Source organism: Epinephelus lanceolatus, chromosome 12 (assembly GCF_041903045.1).
Source record: "Epinephelus lanceolatus isolate andai-2023 chromosome 12, ASM4190304v1, whole genome shotgun sequence".
Taxonomy (NCBI): Eukaryota; Metazoa; Chordata; class Actinopteri; order Perciformes; family Serranidae; genus Epinephelus; species Epinephelus lanceolatus.
Genome location: NC_135745.1, coordinates 15,984,815 through 16,005,556, shown reverse-complemented (window position 1 = coordinate 16,005,556; position 20,742 = coordinate 15,984,815). Strand labels below are relative to the sequence as shown.

Below are 20,742 nucleotides of genomic sequence, written 5' to 3'. Positions count from 1 at the left end.
GGGAAATCTAAGAACTGAGAAAGAAAAGTACATAAAGGAAAGGGAAGGAGAGCAAACTGACACTGTAATTAAAAAAAAGGTGTGTAAGAGAAACATGGAACAAGAGAAGGGGCAGGGGGCCCACAGTTAGGCTACTGCATACTCACAGGGCCCAAAATTTGGTGCTCCACCCCTGCTGATATTTAATATATCACATCGCTGACATCAGAGTTGTAATATTTGTCTGTGGGTACAGCCATACATAAAGTGCATTTCTTTTTCGTTTTTAGATGTTTTCTAAAATCAGAGATAGAAATATCGAGATTTGTAATTCGCGTTTATTAGAAGAGTTACGTCAGTTGCCCTTACATCACATCCGCTCTTTAATTTTCCCGGAAGTAAACCAAAATAAAACAGCTGGGAAGGCGCTTTGCCTCTTTACAGAACCCCAGTTATTTGATAAAGGTCGGCATTTGCTCCTACTGTGTTTTAATTTTCGCTCGACAGGATGTCTTTTCCTTCCTCTTTCGGTACGCAGGTCGCCGCCATCATGGATGTGTTAGCGAAAGCTGCGGTGGCCGAAATAACGAAGCTGGTGGAGGACGGGAGTGTGGTTCTGCGCCTGGAGATGTGTCGGAGGGACAATGAGATTCAGGAGCTCAAAAGAAGTTTGAAAATGATGGAGGTTGAACTCAGCAACGCTCAAGAAGCAGCCACGACCCGAGCTACTGAGGACAAACAGATCCAAACAGCAGCCGGGAGAAAAGGTGAGCAACAACCGGGGTAATCTCGCTGCGCACCAAACCTCGTTCAAAAACGCTGAAATTCTGGTTTCTCTATCTTATTAAGTTCCACTTTTGCATGGTAGAACATAACTTAAGTTTCTCAAGGATTTTTGATGGGTTCCTGTTTAATTCGGCATAAAGATACATCACTTTTTTCCGCACAGTCTGCACAGTACAAAGTACACATTTCTTCATATCAGTACATTTAGACACTCATTGTTTTTTTGTTTTTTTTCATTTTATCTATAAATTGCCAAACCCAAAGTGTTTCATTTGGGATAGTGATTTCAGAGGACTAACTTAGTTAATTAGAAATTCATCTGTAGTTTTCAGAAGAAGTAATGTAATTTTCCCGCAGATATGGACACCTTCCAGTAAACACAATAGGTAAATAGCCATGGGCCTGTACTGTCCCAATGAATAACAGGCAAGGTTCCCATGCAAATGAAGTGCAATGGAACGATCAGTCAAACCTCAAATGGTGGAAAACAACATGGAAAATCGGATGAAAATGTAGCCGAAAGCAAGGGTTCTGGGTTCAGCCCTTTTTATGGTCAGCAGAAGTAGTTTTAATGACCCTTAATTAAAGCACAAGCAATATTAACGGGGCTTCAGGCCTTACAAAGCCAAACTAAGTCACTTCAGCTGGTTTAATTCTGTTTAGAGGAGTAGTTAGACCTAGCACATACTTACTTTGTCATTACAATGTATGGAGTGTAAAACTGTTTTAATATCAACAAAAAGTCTCTAGAGCAAATTCATTGGGGATTTTATTGAGCAAAAGTTAATAATTTATTTGGCGCAGTGAATGCAAGCTTATGAGAACAGGGTAAAAAGATAAAGCAGTTGAAGGTGCTATCACGATGCTGTGCAATATTTTTGCCCTGTTTCAGCTACAGTTGACCCAGGTTGTATGGTATGTTTATGTTGTTACTGTAACAACTTGGCCATAGAGTGTCAGAATAAAGTTGTTACTAGACTAATATGAACCCTGAGATATGAAGTTATTACAACCTTGACAAGTTGATAGTTGGACCTCAAAATTAACTAAATGGCATCTTTGGGGGTTTTTTTTGGTGTGAATATTTGAACAGTGCTATGAATTCATATTGCTGTGTGTTGTTATATTTATGGAAAATAAAGAGGAATTAACTGATGTAATTACATAGGTTGTACTTCCTATGAACATGTGTTTGAGGCAGTGCCAAATAATGAGGCAGACATGGTGTGTTTGTGTTGTAATTCATTTATTTATTTGCTTTTATAGGTGCAGCAGCATTTCCACCTCAGCCAATCATGAAAAGATTTCTGTGATATTTTGATGTTTTTTTTCCTCTCAATTTGTTTTTCTATCAAAGCATTTTTATATGCGAAAGCCTGACCTGAATTTTTGCAGCCAAATTAATCTCTACCTGCATTTTATTTCTGTCAATTGCAGATGAAAAAGAAGATCGGGAAATGTGTGCTGTGTATCAGGAGCCAAAGTCTGGCCAATCACTGTGTGAGCCTGGACATGGAACAGAGGAGAGCCATGACACGAAGCCCGCAGTGAAACACGAGCCGTTAGATGGACTTGCCACCCCAGAAACGACAGACAACACTGTAATAGCAGACGTTTGCTTTGAGGCGGGAGAGAGAGATGACCTGATCTGGCCTCCTCCTGCTTGCAGCATGTTTGAGAAAAGCTCTGCTGCAATGCAGCAGCACATACAGATTTTCCCGCCTCATGCTGAGCAATATGCTGCTCATAGAAATACAGAAAGTTCCTATAACTCTTCATCATCTGCAGCAGAGAAAATAGCAGATGATTCCTTAAGTGTGCCGATAAAAGTAGAGGTAGAGGTTCAACCAATAGGCATGGGAAGTACCACTTCAGAGTCTGTTCATAATGAACAGTTCAGACACGCTTCACACCCTCCAGTCAGTCAGGAGCAGCGCTTGCAGTCTGCTTTACAGCAGGCCGGGCCCTCACTAGCCCCACCTCATGCACAGAGGTCCACAGCAGATACGTCAGGATCAAACACAGACTATCACATCCTCAATAGAAACAACCTGAGAGGAAAAAGGCAAATGAATGTTTGGAGAACGAATCAGAAACTGTTCATCTGCCTGGTTTGCAACAGGGGCTTCCCTCGCATGTCTCAGCTAGAAGAGCACAAGGCCTCCCACCAGCCCTTTAAACCTTTCAGGTGCCTCGAGTGTGGAAAATCTTTTACCCAGAAGACGCGGTTGAAGACGCACCAAAGTGTGCACACAGGGGAGAGGCCGTTTAGTTGCAAAATCTGCGGCAAGATGTTTTCGAGGCAGGACAACTGCCTGAGACACGAGCGGTTCCACAGTGGGCTGAAGCCCTACAGCTGTGGACAGTGTGGTAAAAGCTTCACTGTGCTGGGTAACCTCAAAATACATCAAGAGATTCACCTGCAAGGAAGATAGCGCTCAGGGACAGAGGCTCTAAGTGACTCAAGAAAGTTACGAGAATTTGCACGGTGTACTTTGGCAGTTGTAATGCAGTGAATGCAGCCAGAAAATGTGGACCTTGTATTCCAGGTGACAAGGCAGGGTTGCTGGCAAACTCTGTGCAAAAAATGTTAACATTAATGGTGTTATATTTATGAATTTTTATAACCAGTGTACTGAAATGCAGACTCATCTTATCGCCCAACCATACCCCAAACTCACACTGTTTGTAGCTTGGCTATCTGCCATTACATGACCGATCCAAATTAAATCCACTGTCTTTGTCAGTGTCATAAAATGTAGTGCCTCTGCTGCCAGTTAAATGAATTCAGTCACTGCGGGCTGCCAGCTCAGTTTTTCCTCTGGTCTCTGGTAGCTTACATAATCATTTTTCCAATTAGTTCCACAGAGTTTCAGAAAAAGAGAGAACAGGTATCAGGCCAGTACTCGGTGTCTGCAGATGTCCTCAGGAGAGAAAAGGTTGGAACTGTGCATCCCTAGTTTTTCCAGTTTCAGCATTATCGCACTGTACTGAGAGGTATTTCAGTGCCTTGGACATGTCATGGTATCCTCTCCCTGATTGGTACGTTTTTAATGTTCCTTGGTCTTCATAATGTGGGACATCTCCAGATATGGACATTGCATTTAACCTAAAATTACATGTCATACTTTGATTACACACAAATCATGTTAATTCAACTTAATATGTGGCCTCTAAAAACAGCAGGGCGATTGATGATTTAAATGTGTCACAGTAAAAGGAATGTTGGTGTTTGCCTATGCAGTAATTTATTATCAGTAGAGATTTGTTTTACATTATATTAAAGTTTGTTCATACTCTCTTTTTTTCTCAATTTTGTCTCAAAGGTTTCAACTTAAATGTCTTTTTCCCCCTGCGCTTTTAAAATGTCTTTGTTTATATAAAAATATATATAATTTTTAAAAACATATACAAACAAAATACTTAGAATTTTAAATAATTCTATTAATATATAAGTATGCCTGCTTATTTTTTCTCCAAACGTATAAATGTGTCTATTTATTTTATATTGTTTATTTTATTTATTTACTTATTTCCTCATCTTTGTTTTAATTATGAACTTGTTATGAGTTAGTGAGTATAGCTGAATCAAATAATATTTTGTTGTGAGAAAAGGGGACTTAAAAAGGTCTTAAAAATCATAATAAAATAAGGTAATGGTTGTCAGACTACATTCACTGTGTCTCAGTGTGTGGGGACTTTTAATACACGGTATCTGAAACAGGCCAGTTCACAATACTGTTTGTAAAGGGTGGCTCAAACTCAAATTTCCTTAAGAAAACTGTAAAACCAATTGGCCTTACAGTGCTACTTTTGCATTTTGTTTACTAAAATAAGTTGTGCTTTTACTGAAAAGTAAAAGATAAATAATTAGAAGAGAAACAGAAACAATACAAGAGCAATTAAACTTAATTAACCCTCTCAAGCAAAGTGTCATGTAACTGTAGGTGTTCAAACTGTTTATATTCTGAGCACTTTGGGATAAAGGCCTAAAAGTTGAACTTGACGGGTCATTGTTGACCTTTGAAACAGCAGCTGACAACATCTCTATTTACTCACTGAACTTCAAACTTAACTCAGCTTTTGAAAATTGACTTTAAATCTTGAAGAAAGCTAAAGTATACAAATTCCTTAAGTTTATATAAAGAAATCTATGCACTGCATGATGGCAGTTTTTTCCTATAGAATGTCTTCTTACACCCCAGCTTTATTTGTTTTTATTTTTATTCATTTTGACAGGGGTGATACATAGACTACAGGCATTATTACACTTAAATTAAATGCAACCAATTCAATGTATGTAGGACTTCTAGCTGTATCTAGTCTGCAGCCTCTGTTTAGGTTTAAGGGTAACATATAGTAGTAGTATAGTGTAATAGAACAAACACTATGGAAAATTTTACCCAATTACCCAAAACATAAATTAAAAAAAAATAATTATAGTTTACTGTTGCTCGGGTTATTGCCTGTGTGTTTTAAACTACTACAGTGTCTGCAATGTCTGCATATTCTTTTTTAATTTTGAACAAAAAACTGGGCTAACCTCGGAAGTGCCTCTGTAATATTCTTTGCGCCTTTCAACCTGTATTTACGGTATCCATGTCATCACTTCCGTTAAACGAGAACTTGTGTTTATTCTTTGTACCAATTAGCTGCAGCTAGCTGAAAGCGGTACACTATAAAACCAACACCGAGCTAACCTAGAAGCCTAGCTGTAGTTTGTGTACAGTCGGCGGCTTCAGCAATGACCTGTCTCGGTTAGTTAGTGGGACTAAGTTAACGGGCACTTTTCTCGTTTTAAAGTTAAAGCTTCCTTGCCACTTTGTTGGTGTTTTCTTTAAACAATGTTGAGCAGCGTTGCTCTGCGGGCTCAGATTGCCTCCATCATCGATGCCTTGTCCAAAGCAGCCGTGGAGGAGATCACCAAAGTTGTGGAGGATGGCATGGTGGTACTGCGGCTGGAAATGTGTCAGGGTGAAAATGAGATCAAGAAGCTGAAGAGCAACATCGAGGTCCTGCACAACGAGCTGAGAGCACTGCAGGGGAGGGTGACCCTGCGACCTGACAGCCGTGGGAGAGATGGTGAGATGGACCTCACACAGATAGACCTAAAACACACTTTACCTAACCTGTTATCCCTTTAAACTGACAGGGATACACTCTCACAGTACTCCTGACTGTTACACTGATGTAGGGCACAGTAGGACAGGACTTATTTGGCACTGATATGCACAAACCTCTGCTTCCTTTACACCCATCTGACCTTGTTTGCCTTTGAGATCCTTAAACATTTCTGCTTGTTTGTCTGCCTGTAGGGGATTGACTAAATAAGCACATTTTAAAGCAAGACCCGCACACTGAAATAACTTGCTCACATTTATTAACAAGGCTGCAAAGGTGGTTGAATGTTGGCTGCATTGTATCTGCTTCTGGCAGTCAGCTGTACATGTGACAGCTCCAAAGATGCCTCGACAAAGAGAAAGAGCGATAATTTGTTAAACTAATAGAGAAACAATGGGTGTATCCACAGTATTTGATGCTGATACAGTCAATCTTTGTATCTTTACACTAGCAGCTTCATTTCACAATAGTTTAAATAACTTATGTGCTTACTTTTAATTTTTATGTCATTTTGACTACCCTGTGAATCTGTCTTCTGTGTATACTGCTTTTAATCCTGTCCTACCTCAAAACTTGAGTGTGACACGGGCATTGCTATGAATTGGAGATTGCTTAGGCCCCACTCTTCCTTCTCACATATGTACATCTACTCAACAAAAAATTAAAACATGCCCTCATGCATCAAAGGGGCTACACCTGACATTTTATACCAATATATCAAATGACTGCAAAAGAGGTCACTTGTCATGATGAATCTTCAGAGGAATATTTCATAAATCTCCAGTTTTATGGAGCTTTATACTAAGTTTTATCTTATTGTTTAGCTGTTAAATTACTGTTTTAGTTCACTCTCTGTGCTGTCATAACATAGTTTTCAGCAAGAAAACTCTTAAAACCCCTCAGTACACTGCCTTCCCAGCACCAGGCAACAGACAGACACAGTCAGCGACTAGCAGATTAACATAGTGGAGCATTTAGCAGCTATTCAACACCACGGTGTAGACCAAAAACTGAGCTAAAATAGCATGAATATTGGAGTGAAGTTTTCCAAGTGGACACAAACACCAACTCAAAGGTTCAGTGTGTAGGATTTAGGGGGATATATTCGCAGAAATGGAGTACAGTATATTAAGTATATTTTCTTTATTGTACAGTCACCTGAAAATAAGAATTGTTGTGTTTTCGTTATCTTAGAATGAGTTGTTTTTATCTATATAAGGGGTGGTTCCTCATCTACGGAGATCACCATGTCGTACTTGGGGGTGTAAGTCAACAGTTTCATCACAATGCAATGTTCTATACATTCTTTGGACAACGATACAATATTTCCTGATGTCACAAAGTGTGCCACAATATTATTTTGATTTGATTCAATTCAGGGCCCTGAAATCAATATGAGACGTTATCAGTAAATATTCTCTTTTTCTTGGCTGCTTGCCAGTGTGTCTGCCTGACATCAGGCAGCTAGCAGTGTTTGGATGTTTAGGAATAAGTTGTGCTTGGATGAAAACTGTGGCAGAGAGGTCATGGGAATTTCAAAATAAAGAAAACAAAGAAATATCTTAAAGATGATGATACTGATTTTTTTCACTTTGCATTGAAAATATTGGATCATCGCCCATGTATCGATCCAGGTCGTTGTATCATTGCACTCCTGAGTTGCACCGCTAACATCAGAAAAACACTGATTTCTGCATTATTCAGCGATTTCCTGGTTTAAATCAGCTGGTTAATTTGTTTTGGAGAGAGAGAGACCTCAGCAAATACTTCAGCTTCTGGTAAAAACCTCCTGAACAACAAACATTTTAGTTGACTGCAATCCACACCACTAGATTCCAGTAAGTCCCCCTAAATCTTATACACTTTTAAATGAAAGCAAATGTTGCTCAGTCACTGCTGGATGATTAATATGCCAACAATTGCGTCAGATCAACTTAAAAAAATTATCTTATGTCACTATTGCGTCAGTCATAGCCGAAATGTCATAAAATCTCGGTTTCAGGCACTAGCTGTTATATTTCTAACAGTGGTCTTCTGTTTTTATGATTGCACAACAGTTATGTCACTTTTTTTTAGAAATTGTTATGTAACTGATTTCAGATTTCACCAAAACTTGGTTTCAAAACCGAAATGGTTCAAAATTAAAGTTTGAAATAGTCATACGATTGAGGATCACAAAAGGTGTGTTATTAGTGTGCTTCGCTGGTGTGGTGTAAATGAAGTTACTGACCAATGTATATAAACACATTTAATTATGACATTAAAACATTACAATTTGACCTGCCTTTTAAAAAACATCTTAATGTTAACATCTCACTGCCTTTCCACAGAGAGTCAGAGTGACGTTCGTGATGAGAGGACCTTGTTTGAAAAGGGGCACGCTGATAAGGACCAAAACGGCCTGTCCGTACCTGAGGTGCAGGTGAAATGTGAACCCGTGGAAGAAGGAAGTGAGGAGGCTGCAGGACAACCTGACCAGCTGGGTGAAGAGTCAGCCACGTATGAAAGGGACAGTGCACAGTGGAGGCAGACAGCACAAGCTCAGACAGGACGCAACAACTCAGATTATTTAAATTTAGGCCAGAACTCCTTGTCGTGTGTTCCTGAATCGTCTCTGGACACGGGACTGGCTGTGCCCTGCAGCAGCTCTGGTGTGTTTCAGCAGAGCCCATTCAGCCGCGGGCTGCTGGGTTACAGTCAGTATCGTAATTTGTACAACACGGTGCGGAGGAGGACGGTGAAGAGGTTAATGTTCAAAAAGGGCTTCATCTGTCCGTATTGCGGTAAATGTTTTGAGCGTTCTGGGCACCTGGAAAGGCATAAGAGGATTCACACTGGTGAGAAACCTTATCTCTGCGAGATATGTGGGAGACGGTTTAATCAGAAATGCAGCCTGAAGGAGCACATGAAGATTCACAGAAGATGTAAGTACAAGACTTTATTTTCTAAGCAAACGTTGCAGGAAAAAATGAAGAAGTCCTCCCTTTTGTCAGCAGCTGCTTTGAAAGTTGACCCTGAGAAAAGCATTTTGTCCACTGACGCTCATCATCAGGAAAGAGTGAAAGACTTTTTTAAGTATGAGATTAGATCTACATGCAAAGCAGGGTGTAGCCCCCAAAGAGTCTGTGCACTTAGGCAATATTCTCATAAATGTCTGAAAATAAATTTTAAAATGAAGAAATTCTTCCCTCTGTTTTGCAGCTCAGGGCGGTCAGGAGCCTTGGCTGGGGAGCTGGTGGGGATTAGTGTCTCGATCAAGGTCTCTTCAGCAGAGCAGGATTAGGGAGGGTCTCAGGGTCGTGGGGGCTCAAACCTGAATGTCTGGGATCACTGTAAATACTTCCCTTGGACCTTGAATAACGTGTGTCTGTCCATAGAAAAAAATTATGTGTAGAAGTAGTAAATGTATCTCCTCACTTGAAGGACCTCCAGGTCTCCCCAACATATTGGTAGCCACTTGCACTCTTCTATGTGGTATTTTTGTTCTCTGTCTTGCAGTCTTAATTCACTTGACAGTTGAAAGTCTCTGGCTGCGACATTCCTCTGTGTCACAGCAAGCAGAGAAAAACTCTGTGGTTTAGGCGAGACGAGTAAAAGGGGGGGATGGTGAAGTGCCCCGCTGACAGCTGTGTTGGCCTGGCTGGCCGGCCTTTTATATCCTCTCTGCTTCCCAGGGCAAGACTCATTGGATATTAATTACTGGGGTCACATCTCAGGTCATGTTCATGCTGACATTTCTGCAAGACGAAGTGGTGGCAGACAGATGTACCTTTATCCATGATTTTTCCCATCAGTGGTGGTGAATCCAAAATGCCTTCACACATTTCCTTTCAGATCGTTTGGTATCATGATTTTGGTCGAGCTAGTTTTTTCTGTTTTGTGTAATCGAAGAGAACTTGAAGAGCCTGATTTGCTGAGGACAATAATGCATGACAGTAAGAAGCTTTTGACTTCGTAGATGTGGGTGGTAAAGTGCATATGACAACTTCTTTCTACTCAAACAGGTATTCAGCCCACACCACTTGAGATCGAGGTGTGTGAACAGAAGCAGATTCCTGAGGTGAATCCATGTGCTGATACTCTTCATCCCAAGGAAGAGAGCCAGGTGAAAACTGAGGATGGCCTACCTAAGAATGAGGTCATTCTCCCAACGCCCATACACATCAAATCTGAGCCTGCAGAGGAGAATATAGCACAACCGCTGTTTCATGGAGGCAACGAGCAGACAAGGAAAGAAGGGGAGGACTTCGCAACATTCGAGAGAGACAGCCAGCAGTGGATGCACAAGTTACAAGGACAAAACAACACGGACATCAGCAGTACAGAGTATATCAGCAGCTCGGCGCACAGTATGACGTCTTTCCCAGGAATAGCACAGTTACTGCCACCACCACCAGTCGAAGCTTCTTGTAGCACGTTCTCCTTTCCAGGGAAACCATATGGGCAGCTCAAAAACAGCATGATGTCTCAAACACCATATGGATCCTCAGACACACTTATGATATCAAGTGAAGCAGGCTTGCATGGTATGGCAGGAGCCATGCTGAATCACCACCGACAGAGAGGATGCAGGTCATTTCAGGTGATCAAACCAAAGAAATGCTTCGCCTGCTCATACTGTGGCAAAGTCTTCGAGCGAGCCGGACACCTCGAGAGACATTTACGAATTCACACTGGGGAGAAGCCGTATGGTTGCCATATCTGTGGGAGGTGCTTCAATCAGAAGAGTAGCCTTAAGGGCCACATGAAAACGCACAGAAATGGTAAGAGAAAAACAGTGTCATTCCCAGACAAGATACCAACTATGGCTGCAAGTAACAAGTATTTTCAAGGGCGTAACTTTGGTTTGAAAATTGGAGGGGACACAATAATACGGGGAGTGAGGGGGTCTTCCCCCCAGAAAAAAAATTGCAATTTGAATCTATTTCCTGCATCTTTACGTAAATTTTGGGACTATGGTAACAGAAACAAAATCCAGGAAATAATTAAATGGGTCATTATGCTAACTTCTGCCAGTATAGTGTTAAGTATGCCAAATATGCTGCTCTTCTGTGGCATTTTTGGAGTATAGAAGAGCAAAATCGCCAGATCAATTCACATCCTCGGCCAGGATCTGATGGCTGGCCAAATAATATTAAGCATGATTATTGTGGTCAAAAAAATAAAATAAAAAATCAGTTTTGAAGGGGTATTTTGAAAACTGGTAATTACACCTCAGATCATTGTTAATATTACTAATTTGTATTATTTTCTTGATTAATTGATCACTCAATTCATCCGTAAAGTGTCAGACAATGGTAAATAAATGCCCGACACATAAACCTAGTCCAAGTTGCCATAATCAATTTGCTTGTATTGTTCAACCAACATTCTGATATGCAAAATGTGTACGATATTAGTTAGCATTGAGGACTAAGAAACCCAACAGTTATTTACATCTGAGAAGTTGGAAACAGAGGATTTGTGGCATTTTTGCTTAAAAAAAAACACTTATTACCTCCAAAGGTGTCACACAGGGTGGGTTTTCTAAACTTAAAAAAAAATAGGACAGACATATTTTAAAAATTGGCATGTCATGATACAGAGCTCTATATGAAAAAATACTAAATCAAGACTAAACTTAAGCCAACGTATAGTTGTAAAATATTCATTTTTAACTCCAGCATTTACTAGAACCATACCGAGCACACAAGCACCACTGCTTTATATAAAAGCACAAGAAGCTCAAGTTCATCTGTTAAAAGTATTTGCTCATTTAATTCTTTTGCCTTTTTTTCTGATAAGGGGAGAACACCGAGGTGCTGGAGGCACATCACCTGATGTTTACAATGCCTGATAATCAACCGTTGAAGAACCTGGCAGAACCCAAGCCCGGACTGGCAGTTTTAGAGGAACACTTACTGGGCACCACATACAGCGAGGCAGGTGGTGAGCAAACAGTGATGGTGAAACTGGAGCCAAATGGGGAGGATTTTCAGACTCTAAGTCAGGCAGGGACTGATAACAGCACAGGAGCACCAGATCAAAGTCAGCTGTGGACATCTGGGATGGAGAGGAGTGGTGATACCGAACAAACTGTCTGTGTACTTTTACATGATGTCAAGTATCACCTCAGTCCTGCTGTTGGAGAAGCCAGTGAGCAGCAGGGATATACATCACCAATAAGGGATCTGCCTTTTCTAGACACCAAAGAAAAGGAAGAAATGATGCACAGTGATCAGTATTCAATGATGGGAATGCAATCAAGAAGCTCCGATATGACTTTAGCGCCTGAGCTGCAAGATCAACATATTGCGCCAGAGGTGGCTGTGAGTGAGTACACAGCTGTGAGTGACAGGACTCATGAGGGAGGTGTGTTTGAATTTAATATGACTGCCTCAGGCAACCATGCGGACAGCTGTGGCGAGGACGCCACCAGGCAAAATTGCTTTATATGCTCAGCTTGTGGGCAAAGCTTTGATAGTTTCAGTCTATTTCAGAGGCACCAGTGTAAAAATATCACAGCGAAATCCTTCAGCTGTGAGATATGTGGTAAGATGTTTAATCAGATGAGCATCCTGAAGTTGCACCTTAAACTGCATGTAGAATAAAATTATCTGTGATGTGCACAAGGAAAAATACTCTAGATGATTCTCCAAGGAGCTTCATCACATTCAGTCGTAACACAAGTGCACAAGTTAATTTATAACGGTTGACGAATCAATGTAACATATAACTAAATACAGAAATGAATACTTGATGTCCTAAAACTTCCAAAAGCTAAAGCTTAAGAACAAAAGGCATTCGTTTTTTTTAATATTCAGTACTGATTAGGTACAATATTTCAAGTACTTTGCACCAAATGTTTTCCTGCTACTTTGACCTTCTCCATCTTCTCATTTATAGAAGACTTTTTTTTTTTTTTTTTTAAAGATGATTGAGGATTGTTGGCATTAACTGTTGCTCCTTGCTTGCTTGAAGCTGGCCAGAGCTTTGGTGTGGCTTTTATAATGACTCAAACTTCTCAGAGAACCCAAACAATGTCAAGTGTTTGAAGTGGCAATTAAAGCCGCCACATTTTCGGTTACTCAGACTGATAACTAGTTTTGCTAAATTATTTCAAAGATACTTGTCTTTATTTTGAGAATGGTAATGGCCAAATAACATGAGAACGTGATTACATGCTGATTATGTTGCCTACTGAACCATTGTGTTTTGCTGTTTTCACAGTTCAAAACCAGCCCGAGTCAGTTTGGTCTATCAAGAAAGTATCGTGTGTCATCACTATAGAATGTAACTCCACCTTTTTCTGTCCAACTGAACGAACCTCACCGTCACACAGAATCACACTGTTCTCTTTTTGTTTAGAGACATTTATTTTAAGATACGTCCTTTAAATAACAAGTAATGAGAAATAATTTTGCACTGTAACTGAATTTCCTGATTGGAAACAGACCAACATGCTTTTTTTTATCACCGAGGATATGCTGTTAGCATATTTTTTGTTCTTTAGTGTGAGGTAGGCTGTGATGATATTTGAAAAATATCAATATATTTTTTTGGCTAAACAATATTTAGTGATCTGGCTGAATTGGAACAAATTACAGTATGCATTATCAACAAAAAATTTAGTACAGTTTTTCAGTGGCACCCCCAGAAATGTTTCATAAGGGTGGTCAGATGGAGCCACTAAAAATCTTGGGGTGGCACACCAAAACCAAAAGCCATAGCTGAATTTTAGGAATACCATAATGCTGTTTGAGTATATAGGTCAGTAGAAAACTATGTGAAGAGGCATCACATACTGATATACTTTGGTTTCTTATTTTACAGTTAATGTTACTGATGATCTGATGTGCACAGACAAATAGAGCTAACATGTTGAGTTCCACAACAGTCCCATAAAATGGGTACCATTGTTAGGTTTATTGCTCTTCAGATAGATGAGTTGTCCTTTTCCTTAAAAAGATACATACTTACATACATACATACATACATACATATACAGCTTTAGTTTGAAGGAGTACATTGATTTTAAGGAAGAAAATTTCTCAAGTTTAGGGAGAATGGTTGGTTCCCATAGAACCCATTTTCATTTAGATATTTTGAGGTGAGAGTTCAGGGGACCTCTTTAAAAATCGTCATGCCAATTATTCCCTTGTCAAAGTTTAGCCAAATTTTCAATCTTTTTTTAAGCCTTCTTGCCAACAAGCTATGGTAAAATGGTTGGCACCAGTGGATGCCTTAGATGGTCTAGGTTCACAACATACCACTTCCTTCGCACTAGCTTAAAAACTGAACGCACCACAGCCTCACCCACGGGGTCCAATGGGGTGGCCAACAATTGTATCAGGGGGGTCATGGCCCCCTGTGACCACGCCTTGGGGGTGCCACTGCAGTTTTCTTTTTTAGTTAGATTTGTTAATGTGCCATTGTTAAGGGAAATGTGAAATCAATCAGTTTCATCAAGCTTTGATAAGGCAGTGAAAATATTGTACTATGACACACTTTTGTGACGCGGTTCCACATCAGTATACTAAAATATGGAATAATGCCTGGTTTTTCTTTCGAGGAGGATACAGTGAGGGTACTACTGTTTTTGTTTTTTTTTTAAGTTGAAGACATTGTTAAAAGAATTTACAGAGATGTGTACTGTTGATAAAAGAGATGAACAGCAATGTCTTTGTTTTAAGTTGAATCAAGCAAACCCTATCCTCATAGAACAATGTGCTGTATACCTCAAGATACCATTGCCTTGAAAGCTACATGTAAATATTTCTGATAACGTTGGCTCAATATTCTACTGGTTAAGTCTTTCAAATAGCAAATTTAAAGCAAATGTTGACAGGCCAGGATTTCAAATGTACCAGGTATCCCACTAATGATAATACGGTGATAATTTTCATGGAGAAAGGGAGAGGACTACAAGAAGTTAATGCTAAATCATATGCAAGAAACTTTTGCATTATGTGAAACTTAAGAAACATCAAATACCTCAGTGATACACAGGGTACTCATTATAATCATGTATTTGGAAAAAGACGTAATATGAAGCCTCTCTTTGGTTATGTGTTCCCTTGGACTGATATTTATTTTTTGGGAGATTTATTCTTTATTTAATTTTATTTTATTTTTTACAATGTATACCCGAAGTTACTGACATTGGTTATCAGATAGAACGTATGATGTAGCCGGTGTTAAGCATTAAGCATGTGGAAAACTGTAATATAAAAAGCCATTAAACTGGTTGAGTAAATTGTTGGTTCTCAATGAATGGTGCACTTTGCATTTGTTTGGAGCAGGTGGCTGGACTTGAAGAGGTCATTAAAATAGTTTGACATAACTAACCCTCCAGCTGAGCCCACAAGAAGGGTACCTGTCTAGGGCCAATAGGGTGACACAAAACCCTTTACAGTACAGTGTGATGAGTGCCTACATATTTCACATGGGAATGAAATCCCTAACCCCACCACTACAATGTTTTTTCTTTTTCTTTTTTTAATTTAAAATGTTCACTGATGAATAATTGTCAATCTAACACCCAACTGTCGCATGATTCACAGATATCACAAATTTATCACAATTTACAGGATGCTAGATTATGTTTCAAAAGATGAATAAAAAAAAAGTTTGTCTTTGTTTAGCTTTTTGTATTTTCAAATACATTAAAAACTAAGTTTATCACTTGTGGAGTCCAGTACTCTGGTTATTTTAATAACAGTGTAAATAAATCAGTGTTTGATGTTAATATTTCCTGCACCATTTCCTCCTCCTTTACTGTCTCTCACCTCGCTTCCTTTTCTTTCATGATTTGCACATTTGCAGAAAAGATTTGTGATTCACATAAAACAGAAGAGGACCCCAAATGGATCCTTGGGGAACACTCAATTTAGATTTCAAATTTCTACAGTCAAACAGTAAAGATTAAGAATTAAGTTGTCGTAAAACACTAAAAATGCAAACAGATCAACTAGTTTATATGTGACTATTTAATCAAGCATGTTTTTTATAGGTTATTTTAGGTGACTTGTTCTGCAGAGAAGGGTTATGAAATATAGGGCTACTAACTGCTGTGAATTTGTGTTGGAGGGATATTTGCTTGCCAGATGGCAGAGTTGATTGATACAAACTGTTTAAAGCCTGCGCAGCTGTCTAACAGACTAGTAAAGGTAAGTTACTGATGTTTTACCCGAAACACCTACGAGTGATGGCAAATAAACGTGAAGGCCATCACCTTACACTGTTCCTCTTTTCATTGTTGGTTTCACTGCGTGTCTACGCATGTATTTACGGTAAAGCCCTCCGCCACACGGAAGAAAAGGTTCCAGCTAGCTAGAAACAGGGATGTAAAATTTTCTAGTGCGTCGGTTGTTTTCGCATTTTTTTTTATTAAATTCATCGCGAGGACGGACCTATTTATTATATTTTGTTCTCGCATGTTACTTTGCATGAATAAACATGGCGACGTGCATTCCCTTTCAAACCCAGTTATCCTCTATAATGGAGGTTTTGGTTAAAGCAGCAGTGGCAGAGATATCCAAACTAGTCGATGACAAATGTGCGTTTTTGCATCTTGAAATCTCTCGAAAGCAAAGCGAGAATGAGATGTTGAAGAGGAAATTAGTGATGATGGAGAATAAAAATGCACAGCTACAGCGGGGGTTCGGTAAGACTAATTAATGTATGCCTTTAATTGGCGACTGGAGTAAACTAATGTATTATGCTTAATAATGTGTCGTGTAATGACAAACGCATGCTTATTTTGTAAAACAGCAGGGAAATTGTTAACAGGCAGCACTGTAGGGATGCTGTGGCTACACTTACATAAATCCATGTACATTGTTAATACTATTGGACGCATTTCCTGGTATAATATAACATTTGATTTCACTTTGGTCTAGATTTTTGAATGTGTTTTTCATTTCTTGCACCAGAAAACTACATGGACCGAGGGACTGATGTGGGGAACTGTCCGCACCCCACAGGAGATATTAAGGTCTGTGTTAATTTCATAACAACTTTGATCTATGTCAATAAAGTTACTCAGTAATTTATGTGAAGATGGATGAGAAGCAAAGGCGTAGATTTTGGGGGGACACATAAGGGACATCCCCCCCTCAATATTCAGAACATTTAAAAAGAAAAAATGAAATTCTCATATTGTGTATATTGTGACTATTTCCTTGAAATACTACGACTGTATTCTTGACTTCTCAAAGAGCATATGTGGGATGTGTTTTGAATGTGCAGAAAGTTCTGAACGTATGCAGACACATTGCTGAAACACATATGAGCTATTAAAGCCCGGGAGTTTATAAATTGATAAAAATAGGTGAATTTATCATTTACATAGGTGCCACATGCACATTTAAAAGAGGTTATGTTCCCAAACAAAAGACCGAAACTAAGAGGGAAGAGTAAATCATGCCTGTGTGTGTTCACTCAGCAGAGATAACATAAAATGAGAAAAGTTGAAAGCTGAGAGCCTTACTGCATTATATGACATTATATTTTCATGTTTTTAATTGTCAACTGCCAACAGAATGTGGTTTTCCATTGCGTAAATAAATGCACTTCCACCATAAAATGGAACAAAAACATTCACCAGAATGAAATGAAATGTTTAATGCTCATAATATTTAGGTGGAGAATTCCTCAGCTCACCCTTTTATATATGTCTCCCCCATATTGGAACCAAACCCTTGATCTAAATCAATGCTGGATTACCAACCAGGGGCCCAGACCACAAGGGATCCCAAAGCCCCAGGTTCCCTATGTAGACAAATTGGTTTTTAGTAATATTTGAACATGATGATCAGAGAAGGGTAGAAATGGGGCTAATAGAGGCCCAGTAGCAATTTTTTGCCCCAGGGCCATGAAGTAGGAAGCATAGCATTAGCCAATTTCACCTGACTAGCACTGACAATGATGTGGGACATGCTTTTAATGAATGAAATATGCTATAAACACCAGAGTCATTTTCACCAGCAGCAGCCAGCAGTAGAAAAACCAGCAGCACGCTAACTTCCTAGATCCGGACAAATATAATAAAGAGCTAGCTGGTGAACATGGTGGACAATTTAGTGCAGAAAGAGCCAGATATTTCCCTCAGGAGACGGTGGAGAGCAAACAGAGCTAAAAGGAAAGTGAATATTGGATTTACAGCTGCCAGGTGGCCAGACACACGACTCAAAATTAATGCTAATGTTGCTGTATGTCTGCTTCATGTATAAATAAGTAAATATCTGCTAGCAAGTTCAGCGAATCTACTTCATAAGGTGATAATATACAGGGTGACAAATCACTTTTTTGTCCACCGGCTGAATGGTCAGTGAATGTTCAGATTTTACCCCAGTTTAATAGATTAACATTTGTTCTTTGGCTGATGAGTGAAGTAAATCTACCAGCTACTTGCATTTTTTACCAGCTTTCATGTTGTTCCCTGTAATATGTCCGTGTTGTGTTTACAGTTAAAGTTTAATCCATCCTCTCCCTGTCTAGTTTCCTGATATTGACGACGCCACTGTTTCTTTCACAATTAAAGAAGAAAGTCCAGATGAGGCGCTGTGGATCAGTGATTCTGCTGGACCGATTGGTGAGTTAAAGAACTGTATTTTGTGCAAGAATTATATCCAACAATATAAAGGCTCAAATTAACTATATGCTCCCTCTTGAATGTTCCTAACACTGTCAGGTTCTGCTGTACAATACCGCAATCCAGCCAACACTGCAGAGAGCCAGCAGCTTGGAGAGGACCGTCGGTTAAACCACCCAGAGGTCACTGCGCCGAAAACATCAGAGTTTGGTGAGTTGTATGACTCTGGTCAGCATGCAGGAGACATCAGTGGGCTTCAGTTTACTGTCAAGACCGAGAAGGAGGAGAATCGATCAGGGTTCAGTCAGGATAGATGCCAGCACGGCGCAGGGAAGCACACTCAACATGCAGCTGACTTTTCCATGGACGAAAGAGAGGATCAGCTCTGGTCATCCATAATTGAAGGTGATGATATCGATGCTGGTTTTCCTGATTTTTCGAGTGTGGTGGAGGAATACTCCAACACATTTCCGGACGATTCTGATGTTCATGTGGTTTCTAACACTACCAAGTCTGCTAACGTCCAGCAGCTGTCCTCTCAGAGGCCGTGTAATGGGATTTACAACAGTGAGTATCAGAAGGATGTTCCACAGTCATCCAGTTTTCAACCCAGACCTCAGGGTAACCTATCACAGCAAGACAGGCAGAAGGAACAAGTTTACTCGCAGAGAAACCCCTTGCATGTTGCACATCTGAGGCAGCCAGATGAACACCCCGAGAGGGAGACTGCAGCTGGAGATAGAGCAGTCGTAAGTCACTCGCACAACACTTTCACAACAAGCAGCTTCCACCCTCACAAACCTCTCTCTGGCACAGCGCGGGGCTACGCTTGCTCACACTGTGGGAAGACGTTCGGCCGTTTGCACCAGTTCAAGCTGCACCAGCAAAGTCATAAGAGAAAGCGGGCGTTCTGGTGCACGGTGTGCGGGAAGAGCTTCCAGTGTTCATCCCACCTCAGCATACACCACCGAACACACACAGGCGAGAAGCCGTACGGTTGCGGACAGTGCGGGAAGAGGTTCACGCAGCAGAGCAGTCTGAGGGTCCACCAGCGCACACACAGCGGGGAACGACCCTACAGTTGCTCGCTGTGCGGGAAAACTTTCATCCTGATGCACCATCTGAAACGGCACAGAATCATTCACACATACAGCTGAGGGGGAGATGTTTCAAGTGAAGCTGCTCAGGTGAAAAGACAAAAATGACCCAAACCAAAAAGCCAGGGAGCTTTTCGGGGACTTGTGACTTTGTGGCATTGCTCACAGACTTTGTATATTAAAGCATATTCTACTATGCAAAATCCATCTGGATGGATTTTAAGATGTTTGCTTCTTTTTTAAATACTTCTAATTATTAAAACAAAACTGAATTGCACCCTCAAACAGAATTCACACAAGTCAGTATTTTTAAGACACCTCCAAAGCTAGAAATCCAAAAAAACAAGGTCTAAAATGTGAAGTTGTTAAAAGAAAAACCCTGCGGATTCCCTCTTACAGTTACCTGCATACTGATCTTCACTCATAGACAGTTTGTTTTAGCTCTTCGTGTAGAAATATGCCTTACTTCATCTCAGCACTGAAACCGTAGAAGCACAAGATGCTCATTATCCCCATTAAGTCTCTCCTTTACAGTCACAAGAGGGCTCTCCATTCAGAGACAGAGAAGCACCTCAGGTTTATGTTTCAGTGTCAACATTGGTGAAAACCTGCCTGACTATTGTTCTGAGTTGAATTTGTCCATAAAACATATCCCCAAAAATCCTTTGCTCGTTGTTATGATTTATATTAAAGCTCCTCGATTTCTTCACTGTATGTAACTCTCAGGTAATTCTTGCTGTTGGGTATCATTCACTGTATTTATTTGGTATTCAGAAATTGAGTTGAAGCCAACAATTTTAATTGATCTTTATTAATTATTTTAGTATTGTTTAGTAAAGCCGAAGATGTAGCCTTTGGATTGTTTGTTTTCTAACTAGCGCTATAAAACCCAAAGCTGTAAGATTTATAATTAAATAAAGTAGTAAAACGTGAAAATCAGGAAATCCTCACAGCTGGATCCAGGGAATGATTGGCATTTTTATTTTGATAAATGACAGATAATTCATCAAAATCATTGCTCATTACTAACTGTTTCACTACTACTCAAATTACGGCCTCATTCAAGCCTGTAGTTTTGTCACTGTGTAGGTGAATTGTCAGCAGAGGGCAGTGTAACTCATCCTTTTAAACATCACAGTTGCAGAGAGGGAACTAATTTTCCACAGTGCTGCTGCCTGAACAGGA

The 20,742-nt window shown here is 39.9% G+C and overlaps 2 protein-coding genes across 2 annotated transcripts; both read left to right on the top strand.

The window, feature by feature from the left end:
- The first annotated feature begins 378 nt into the window (after nt 1-378).
- LOC117271726 (uncharacterized) lies at nt 379-15,615 on the top strand. The gene is made up of 7 exons (XM_033650079.2): nt 379-746; nt 2,203-3,199; nt 3,626-3,704; nt 5,610-5,847; nt 8,217-8,810; nt 9,891-10,649; nt 11,671-15,615. The coding sequence occupies exons 1-7, from the start codon at nt 488-490 to the stop codon at nt 12,474-12,476; spliced, it is 3,732 nt and encodes a 1,243-aa protein (XP_033505970.2). The 5' UTR covers nt 379-487; the 3' UTR covers nt 12,477-15,615.
- Nucleotides 15,616-16,170: 555 nt separating this feature from the next.
- Nucleotides 16,171-20,218, top strand: LOC117271613 (uncharacterized). The gene is made up of 4 exons (XM_033649901.2): nt 16,171-16,531; nt 16,800-16,861; nt 18,367-18,460; nt 18,560-20,218. The coding sequence occupies exons 1-4, from the start codon at nt 16,324-16,326 to the stop codon at nt 19,615-19,617; spliced, it is 1,422 nt and encodes a 473-aa protein (XP_033505792.1). The 5' UTR covers nt 16,171-16,323; the 3' UTR covers nt 19,618-20,218.
- Nucleotides 20,219-20,742: the final 524 nt, after the last annotated feature.